The sequence below is a fragment of the Lipotes vexillifer genome, unplaced genomic scaffold, assembly GCF_000442215.2.
Source record: "Lipotes vexillifer unplaced genomic scaffold, Lipotes_vexillifer_v1.1 scaffold149, whole genome shotgun sequence".
NCBI lineage: Eukaryota > Metazoa > Chordata > Mammalia > Artiodactyla > Lipotidae > Lipotes > Lipotes vexillifer.
This window is the reverse complement of record NW_006779962.1, coordinates 1,125,511-1,135,510: the sequence shown is the minus strand read 5'-3', so window position 1 is coordinate 1,135,510 and position 10,000 is coordinate 1,125,511. Positions and strand designations below refer to the sequence as shown.

At 57.8% G+C, this 10,000-nt stretch overlaps 1 protein-coding gene across 2 annotated transcripts in view; it reads right to left on the bottom strand.

Moving 5' to 3' along the window:
* Positions 1 to 10,000, bottom strand: part of COL5A1 (collagen type V alpha 1 chain) — a 163,963-nt gene that overhangs the window by 30,873 nt on the left and 123,090 nt on the right. For both annotated transcript variants that reach the window (XM_007453087.1, XM_007453088.1), the window contains exons 35-42: positions 9,495 to 9,539; positions 8,925 to 8,978; positions 7,861 to 7,914; positions 5,217 to 5,270; positions 4,295 to 4,402; positions 2,922 to 3,011; positions 2,771 to 2,824; positions 1,372 to 1,479 (exon numbers count right to left, since the gene is read on the bottom strand). In XM_007453087.1, the coding sequence (XP_007453149.1) occupies positions 1,372 to 1,479; positions 2,771 to 2,824; positions 2,922 to 3,011; positions 4,295 to 4,402; positions 5,217 to 5,270; positions 7,861 to 7,914; positions 8,925 to 8,978; positions 9,495 to 9,539 (567 nt within the window). The remainder of the gene's footprint in view (positions 1 to 1,371; positions 1,480 to 2,770; positions 2,825 to 2,921; positions 3,012 to 4,294; positions 4,403 to 5,216; positions 5,271 to 7,860; positions 7,915 to 8,924; positions 8,979 to 9,494; positions 9,540 to 10,000) is intronic.

The window sequence follows — 10,000 nt, the reverse complement described above, 5'->3', positions numbered from 1 at the left end:
AATGCCCAGGCTGACCGTGGCTCACGGGGAACCTTCCTGCCCGACGTGACACCTGACCTTTGTTTGACCTTTGCTTCTCCTGCAGCTATTCTGGAAGCATGACAAGCTTTTCACAGGATGATACGACCCTGAGAGGTTTCTGCTCAAGTATTTACTCTCTTGAAACAATGAACTCAACCGTTCCCAACCGCATTTGTGTGCTCTACACGCATCCAGCGCCCGACAAGAGTCAGGGTTCTGGGGCAGAATTCAGTGGGATCCGTGTCCTGGGAGCCTCACAGGAAGGAGCAGATGCCATCAGAACTGCCGGTGACACACTGATCGGGTTCTCCATGGTGCCCACGTGTCCAGCGTGGTTCCCATGGGGAGTTCTCGGCCGGGAAGGCAACCAGGGCCCTCTTCCTACCCATGCGCCATGGACAGGGAAAGACCTAAGGAAAACCACCCCTTCTAACAGAAATCAATCCACGCAGGTGTCTTAACTCAACGGGACACCATCCTCGTAGCCCGTTACCCCGGAACTTGGGCTCCTATGACATTCAGAATTCGAAAGGGAGGTTTGAGCTGGAATTTGTCTCCATGGCTGATTGAATGCAGGGGCAGGCGGGCGTTTCCAAAATCATGTGGTAGACGTCAAACGTGGCCGGGGTGAGGGTACGTCCAGGCAGGAAGGGGTGTTCTGGGGAGTCGTTTGGGAAAGGGGCTGGTGGTTGGCTTCCCAGGAGGTGTCTAGACAGGAAGGGTCTCTCTAACCCCCTTCATGGAAAGCAAGACTCCAGACCCCCTGCCCCTGAGCTTTCACAAAGCCTCCAGGTTGGGGCGATCACACTTGGGGTTCACTGGGAGGTTGGCTGTCAGGGGTCTGGAAGGAAGCTGCTTATCTGCCGGTCATGTCTCCCATCCCTTCCTTTCTCCACGCTTACCCCCAGACCAACAACGCAAGCACCACCCCAAATATCCACCTTTCCCATACACTGACCAGCCGTGGGCCCAGGCCAGGGGGCAGCAGGCTGTGTACACAGCAGGAGGCAGTGGCCCGTCCACACAGAGCACCCAGAGCCTGGACCGGGGCCAAGGCCACGTTTGGACACACTGTCTCCACCCCTCCCCGTGCCTGCACATGCTGGGGCCCAGATGCGTGGGTGTGACTGGCCGAGCCTGGCCCGGACACTCCCCGAACACCCCTCCAGCTCAGGCAACTCTGGCAAAGAACCTGGCCGCCACTGTGACCGGCCCTTGGACCTCAATCAAGACAGCTGGGCACACACCACAAACTGCCCCCACCTCCCCGATCCTGCGAACCCCCAGGGAAATGCCTGGGGAGGGGACAGCACAGGGGAAGGGACAGAGCTCCTTCGAGGCAGTACTTACAGGAGCTCCTTTCTCCCCAGCCGGCCCAGGAGGTCCCTGGGGCCCAGGTCTCCCTGGAATTCCGATGGGCCCAGCAGCACCGGCCGGACCTCTCTCCCCTGGAGATCCCTGGGGCGAGGCAAGAAAGTGGTTTATTTCAAAGGCTCTCCAAATGCATGGATACAACTTCCAAAAGCACCGCCTGATCATACCACTCACCCTTTCACTCTAGAGCCCACAATAGCTCCCCAGGGCCCCTCGCAAACACAAACTAACTGGTCTAGCATTTGGGGCTGTGTTTCTGACACCCTCTTTGCTCCCCAACCCATAATTCCAAGTCCCTCTCCAGTGTCTGAGAGCACATCCTCCCTCCGTAAGTCCTGGCTTTGAATGACCTCCTCTGGGACGCTGGCAGCCACTCTGCCCTTTGGGGTCTGCCTGCCACAGAGCGTTCACCTGCTGCCCTGCTCCTCCACGCTGTACATTTTACAGGCGAGGCTCTGGCCCAGGAGTGGGGCTGACAGGCAGACACCTGGACTAATTCTAGGGGTTCAGCATCGCGAGACCGCTGTTGCCTGGGGTGTCGTCCTGTTCCTGGCCCTTATCACAAGGAAATGCAATATTTGACTTCCCCGTCACTGTCTCTCTCAAATGGCCCATAACTCAGGGGAAGGGAGGGGGGTCATTTCATGGTCCACCCTCAAACCCAGCCAGGGGCCAGGCGAAGCTCCTGAAGCCCCACTCTGTAGGTGAGTGAGGGGGCTGTCAGATGGGCTCATTTGAAGGGCAGGGGGAGGTAACACAGATATCGCATTTCCATAAAGAGGCAGAGGCAAGAACAGGGGGTCCGTGGGCGTGTCTCTGGAGGGTGGGCACAGGCTCTCGCGGCCCGTGATTCCCCCAGACCACAGCCCAGGGTCTGGAAACTCTGGATCTCCAAGCCTCTTGTAGCTAGACTCAAAGTTCGCGGGGACCGCCTAGGTTAACAGACAGCACAGCTCTGGGGGACAGGCCTCCCACCTGTGCTGGGTCACCTCTGCCTTGGGCAGCCCCAGGCGTGCGGACAGCCCCGCTCTCGAGGCCGTGGAGCTATGTGTCCGTGCCCGTCCCGGCTGCTCCGGGACCAGACCCACGCGAAGCCTCCTCCACAGGCTGGGGGTGGCCCATACAGCCCTCCTCCAAACCGCCCGGCTCTCCAGCTGTCCTCATACAACACGCCCCCGCCCCTGGCCCTTCGTCACCGGCTGCCAGCTCGGGCACACTGTCCACGTCCCTCCCAAGCCCAGCTCCGCCACCACAGCTTTTCCAGGACCCAAGCGGGGCCAGGGCAGGTGTGCGTGCTCCCCGGGCCTCGGGACGCCGGTCTTGCCTGTGGAGCAGAGGGTGGGAAAGAGGCTCTGTGCTGAGCCAGCACACTCACCGCGGGGCCTGGCGGGCCTGGGGGGCCTTCACTGCCTTTCAGTCCAAGCGCCCCCTGCAAAGCAACGAGATGTGGGCAGGGCACCGAGGGGAGACACCCCCCCGGGCTGGGCAGCCTCCAGCTCCATCCCCCCGGCTGGCCCCTCACTCACCACTGGACCAGGAAGCCCTCGGTCCCCGGGGAAGCCACGTAGCCCTGGGGGTCCATCTTTTCCAGGAAGGCCGGCAGGGCCTGGGTCACCCTGAAATCAGAGCCATAGGTGAGTTTACGAGCGATGCCCAAGACCAGGGTGGACGGGGAGCTGGGTGGGGCCTGGTCTTCCAGATCCGCTCGGGACCTGGGTTGGAGGTGGGGCTTCCCCAGGCACTTGGCTTTAAAAGGAACCTCTGAGTTTTGACTTGAATCATTGGTTGGCAGGTCTACGCGCTGGAGTGCATCCCAAGCTCACAGCCGGGGGCCTGTGCGGTGGGCTGGCTCTGCGTGTGGCTTGGGGAAGGATTCCGACCGGGACTCCAGTCATCTCCACGGAGACCCGGGCCCCCACCATGTCCTTCGGGGCCACGACGGCTGAGCCGGGGCTGAAGGCCCCACGCCTGCCCTTCTCATGTATCGGGGGATCCTCGAAAACTGGGCTCAGGGGAAGGAGTCCGTGGCCGAAGCATGGGAAGCGTTGCCTTGAAGAGGACTTGCCGCTCAAGACACTTGTCTCAAGCCTGAAACCACATATTCTGAAAAGATTCTCCACCTGAGCATGTACCTTCCCTGAAGTTCACTAAAGCTTTGACATCTTCCAGAATTTTCTCTGGGGTCCAACGTGGCAGCATATCGGTCTTCAAACCAGCATGCCCTTGGCTTCCTTTCCAAACTCAGAGAGCTCTCTTTGTGGCCAGACACCTGGCTCTGTATTATACACACACATATGCGTGTCGTTTTTCAAGCACATACATATGTACTCAAGCATATATGCACGCAGGCATACATACGTGTGTGTAATTTTTTCACTATTTGATTACTTCTCAAGTTTAATTTCTTGTATGTGTTCACACAAGGGGCTGGAGAGCTTATCTTTCCTGTGTCCCTCACTGAAAAGCTGAAAAGGGGAAGGCTGTTCATTTTTATGCTAAAACACAGAAAGTTATAACCACCAGCTTGGGGTACCCAGGGTGGGGATAGATATTTTTAATATTTATTCTTTCACCTCTTAACAGTGGGCAGTTTTTTAAAGGGTCGCTTTCTGCTAAATCCCATTTAGACACATGAATTGTCAGAGTTGTATGTATCCATTTCTGGGAATGGGCGTGGGCAGCCCAGGGAAAAGGCGGTCCCCAGCCCCCGTCACGTCCATCCGGGTGGCAGGTGTGCTCAGCTCCCCTTCAAAGCGAGCAAAAGCTGAACTAAGTTCCTGGTTTGGGGGATGGATTGGCATGAAGAGCATCTGCTTGAGAATTACCCACTCTTCAGAAAAAAGCAGACCAAAGGCCGAAATGGGAAAGTCTACCTGGCACGGAGGTCCCAGACACTCACCTTCGTCCCTTCTTTTCCGGACAGGCCCGGGAGCCCTTGTTCACCAGGGGGGCCCGGGGGTCCAGGGTGGCCACGCTCACCCATGGGACCAGTTTCTCCAGTGGGACCCTGTTGGGAAAAGTGTGTCAGCCATAAACCGTGTTCGAGGGACAGGCAAGGGAGTAAACTTCTCTTCCTAAATCTAAGGACAGCCTGGCCACAGAGGCAAAGGACCATTGCAAGCCCACTAGACCTCCACATTCCTTTGAAAGTCATCTCCCTCCGGTAAAGATCCAGAAAGGTCAAAGCGAACCAGGTGGGTGATTTTCAATAGCCACTGCCTGGCCCTGTGGTCCTGTGCCTCCTCCCCAGTGAAGTGGGGCAGGGCCTGCGTTTCCCAGGGTGTCACGGGGAAACCAGCAGAGAGAGGGAGCGGGGAGTGCACCCGCATTTCCTGGGTCAGTATCTTATTCACTGCCACGTTAGGTGGGAACTTTCTGAGAAGCAAGGTGACTGCACCCTGTTTTGTGGCTCTGAGCCTGCAAGCCCGTCCTCACATTGATCCGCGGGCGATCAGAACAGCAGCCCTGGGTACTGGATCCAGGGCAGGGAATCAGGCTGCGTGGACACCAAGGGGTGGGCTGCCCAGGGGGCGGAAGCCAGACTCCTGAGCCAGCCTGGTCTGCCCACGGGCCTGGCAGCCCCCACGGTTCTGCCTGCTCCGTTTATGTCCATGTCAACAGATCACTGCCCTGCTCTCTACACCTGCCTGGTCCCCTGCACGGAGCACATCTCTAAACAAGAACTACAGGCCTTGTGATGCCCTCTTGGCTGCACCGAGACCTTGAGAATGGTGGGGAACTTCCGTCCCAAGCGTGACTCTCTTTTCTGTGTGGGTAGGGACCCAGGACGACCAGTGACACCAGGGGATGCTGTATCTCACCTGAGGGCCGACCACACCCGGGGGGCCTGGAGGGCCGGTCTTGCCTTGGAAACCCTGCGAAGAGAGAGTTGGCACACTGAGATGTCCAAAGCGGCCCACTAGAAGGCTCGCCCCTGCCAACCCTCACCCCACCCCCAAACAGTGGATGTCCCAGCCTTCATTTAAAAGGGCCATTTCTCTTGTTTCATTTTGCATGAATTTCAGGAAGGTCGTGAAGCCAGACAGATTAGTTTCACCAGCTGCTTCCCATCGCCCTGCTTTGTGCTGAGAAATATGTTTTAAAACCGTTCATCCTTCTAATGTCACTAAGTGTTTGTTTTCTGAGCAGACTTGGTGTCCCCTCTCAGGAGGCACCTCTGGGCTGTATCTCGTCAGTGACTTTGTGGAGACTGTCCTGCTTCTGTCACCAAGGCTCCCGGGGCAGGGCAGGTGGTTTCACTACCGTGTCCCTCTGCACTGGCTGAAACTGGGACGCGGTGGGGACTTGCAGCTTTCACAGTGCAGCAGCTGGGAGATATTCTTAGCTCGGTTGCGCAGGAACCTCTTGCTTCTGCTCTGCACAGCGGCACGAGACACCCGTGTGGCTGCACTGCACACATTCTCTTCCAGAGGAGAGGGCTGACAGCAAAGCAACGCGACTTTAATTTCCGGCACGTCTACAGAGCATGGCATGTGCTGACAAGATGCCAGCTGCAGGTGTCATGCGATGCTGGGGAAGACGGCAGATGCTACGCCCGGGAGGATTTTAGTGGAAACTCTTTAGAGTCTGGAGAGGGAGGTGCCTCGCTGAAAGCCACAGCGAGAGCTACAGGGTGAGCTGCCCGCGGGGCTGACGAGCGAGCGCCTCTAACTCACTGCACGACGGCCAGCGTGCAGGCGATGGAGGCTTCACACTCAGCCGCTGGACCACACAAATCCACAGCGGATTCGGCCCCTCGGCATATTCCAGGAGGGCTCCCTTCTTTAGGCCCAGCTGTGTCGCATGCAATGGACTAATACGGCCACGGTCAATGCAGCGCTCCCCGTAGGCAGCCTTTACAGGGTCAGAAACAAGGAATGGGCACCCCCCCACCCTCGGCGGGCCGGGCAGCAGTGCCCAAGTGGAGGCAGGAGCCTGGGTGTAAGGCAAGAAAGGCCCCCCGCATGGTCCACTGTGGGGACCGTCCACGGCTTCTGAGGCCAGGATCTGTCTCTAGCCCCTCCTGAGAAACGGGCTTTGCGGTTGCAAAGGAGATGCCATGACCTCTCGTGTTTCCAGCCTCTACAGAAAGCACAAGCCAACACCCCAGGGAAGACCTTTCTGGACGCGTCTGGACTGGCCCGTGGAGGACATGCCACCCCAGGTGGGTCTGGATGGGGGTGCCCCTGAGTCTACGGGGGCAGCTGGGCGTGGCAGGTGGAGCCGGAAAGCACCTGCCCTACTTTCCCAGCAAAAATAAGCATCTTCATGACTTTGGCAGCCTCTTCCCAGAACAAGGCAGAGGGGGAAAAGCACACACTATGCGAAACCTTCCATCTTGTCTCCTCAGAAAAGCATTAGAGAAAAAGATGCAAAGCTAGGAATGTTTCCATTTTTCCCTATAAACAAAAGAGCAAAGTAATCTCCATTTATCAGCATCGGAGCGCTGTGCAGAGCGCCGGGATGGTACAATTAGACGGCGTTTCATCAGAACGAGCCAAAGAGGGACAAAGGGATTTTTTTAAGCAGAGTCACCAAGAACATATTAAATGTGCCACGCAAAATGCCCTTTCACGAGGGGACTGCTCTTCCTGGGAGAGTCCGCCAGAGACCTCTGGCCACAAGGACACCGGGTGCAGAGACAAGGGGGCCTCTCAGCCACTCTCCACCAATCTGGTGACAAGGACGTCACCAGGCGCTGAGTCCCCAACTGTCCAAAGCCTTGGAGCCCCAAGGTCACAGGTTTGCCCATGCCCTTCCTGGGTACAGGCCTGGAGGGGACACAGCGTGAAGCTGGGACGAATCCCCCGTGGCTCCCGGGACCAGAACGTCATCACATTTCCGATAAATGCTTTTCCTAGAACTAAGAAAGGCGGGTGTCCTTTAAGTCCAGCTGACAAAGGCTGGAACGGGCATTGCTACAAGTCAGGGCAAGGTCAAGGAGAGCCTGTGACAGCAGAGACGCTGGCCCTGAGCACGGCCAAAGGCCCAAACTACACCCTGACCAGTCACCTGTCCTCCTTCCTATAAAAGGGGACTCGGAAGGAGCCCTCCAGGCCCCCTGCTGTCAACCCCGAGGCCGGAAGGGCCTGGACAGACAGGGCTGGGGGCGGCATAAAATAACCAAACGACAAACGGAGAATCTTCCCAACTACTTTTCCAGATCAGATGCGCATAGAACAAACCGGCCACACTCAGACTGCTGCGGGAGGAAGGAAAGACGGCTGCACTAGGTTTTTGTTTGTGTCATGATGGTTTCACGTGTGACCTTGGACCAAACTGGCCAGGATGACTTTGCAGCCAGCGCCTGCCTTTGCACACAGTGTCACAGGGCTGCTGCCTGCATCGGGCTCTCCCTGAGGCCACAGAAGATGGCCCGGCCCTCAGGGGCTTTCCCGAGGCTGACCGCCTCCCATAAGCTGATGGGCAGCGAAGGCCAGGTCCCCCAGCCCTGCCCATACTCACCGTCTCTCCTCTCTGTCCAGGGTGTCCCGGGAGCCCATCCTTGCCCGGGGGCCCCTGAAGAAAGCAAAGGAAGGAAGTTGCATTTTGTTCTGAGACGCACACACCTTCGGGGTTTTGTGCTACGGCAGGCAACAAAAGCTGCCATTTCATTTCCAAGGCAACGACAGCAAAGTTACAGTGACAAGTACCACGTGGGACCCAGGGTCTGGTCACCGTCCCCTGGAACACGCACAACCACCCTGAGGGTCACCGTCATCTCCCATAGGGAGAAACCAAGGCAGAGAGAGGTCAGCCAGTGGGAGGTGAAGTAGGATCAAGTGTGTCTGGTTCAGAGGCCAAACTCCTCCCTAACCCCTGCCCCCAAGCAAGCGCCGTTAGGCACTAACTCCAACCACGAGGGGTTTTTCTTTCTCAGAGGAAACATACTGTGTCTGTTGTGAGTTGAATTGTCTCCCCCAAAATAGGCTGAGGTCCTAACCCCTGGAAGCTGTGACCGTGGCCTCATTTGGAAACAGGGTCTTTGCAGATGGGATCAGCTCAAAGTGAGGTCTGAATGGGTTAGGGTGGGCCCTGATCCAGTGACCGGTGGATAGAGACAGAGAATTTGAAGACACAGAGGGAGAGAGGCCAGGCGAAGATGCAGGCAGAGATCCGGGTGAGCATTTGCAACCCAAGGGCGGCTGGCAGGCGCCAGAAGCTGGGAGAGGCCTGGGACGGATTCTCCCCGAGAGCCCTCAGAGGAGGAACCAGGCCTGCCCACACCTGGATTTTGGACTTTGGCCTCCAGACTGTCAGAGAACACACTTCTGTGGTTTTAAGTGACCGGGTGTGTGGTCATTTGTTATGGTAGCCCTAGTGCCCTAAGACAGTACCAACCAGAGAATCGTGATGGTCTAAATGAAAGAGGGGTCCGTGCTCCCCAAAAGCAGCTCTCTCCAGCCAGAGCTTCCAGGCAGGTCTCCCTCCCCACCTGCCAGCTGCCAGGAGGCTGCTGGAGCCTCGGGGAAGATCCAACATCTCTGGGAAATCCTGGGCCAGCCCCACAGGGAAAATGCAGTACTCACCGGGGGACCCTTTGGTCCAGGGAACCCCGTGGGTCCTTGGGGTCCGTTGGGTCCCTGAGGACAGAGAATGGCCAGGATGAGGACAGACATCTTCTCCCCAGCATCTGGGGGGCCCAGCAGCCCTCACCGTTGGCTCTCTGAGCACAGGCACCAGGCACGATTTATCACTGCTCCCCATGACCTTTCCTCTATTTTGTCCAGTCCTTGCCCTCACCGATGTGAAAAGAAGTCCAGTCAGGGGCCGAGGAGGCCAGGTCACAGGGCAAGGTCGCTCGGGGCAGCACGGGCCCAGGACCCAGTTTCCTGACATCTCAGCCACTGTCCCCCCAAACCCCAAGGCAAGGGCCAAGTGGATGGGCTCTCCATCTCCAACCGACAGAAGACTTTACTCCCAGGGAAGGCTACCTCTGACCCCCTTTCCATTTTAGGAAAACCCTCTCCTTCGGCAGTCAAAGGCCAGCCTCCCTCTCCCCGGCCCACTGGGGAAGAAATGCAGGGGGGCTATTTAAGGCAGGCTGCTTTCCTGCAGATGTTCCTAGAGATGTTTCTCGGATGTGTCCACATGCTTACCCGTTCACCCGGAGGGCCGGCCGGGCCATCGCCTCCAGAGTTGCCCTGGGAACGGAGGGAAAAAGGTCAAGAAAAGCTTATTATTATTTCTACTATTTTACTATTTTTGAGCAAAGGCTCTGGGCCATGACATCATCAGAAGTTCAGGGTCACATACTGCATGTGTGCCCTCCTGGAGGTTCACCCCACCGGATTCTCAGTAAAGAGCCAGGCCGTGGCTCCCAAAGGCCACCTGACACTGAGCCGGCATCCCCGGGGCTGTGACATTCCAGGAGAACACTCAGGCCACGCTTCCACCAGGGGGTGCAGCCCAAACTCATGAGAAGATGGGACACAGGCCCCGCCCCAGGGCCCACCCAGCACCGGGCAACAGCTGAGCGTTAAGTCAGCCTCTGGGGAGCGGTGACCGTGGCTCAGAGCTCGTCAGGGAAGGATGTGTGTAGCCCCCGGGCTGGCACATCTGCCCGGCTCTGCACCTCGGCCAGCAGCGGGCCCATCTCCTTCGC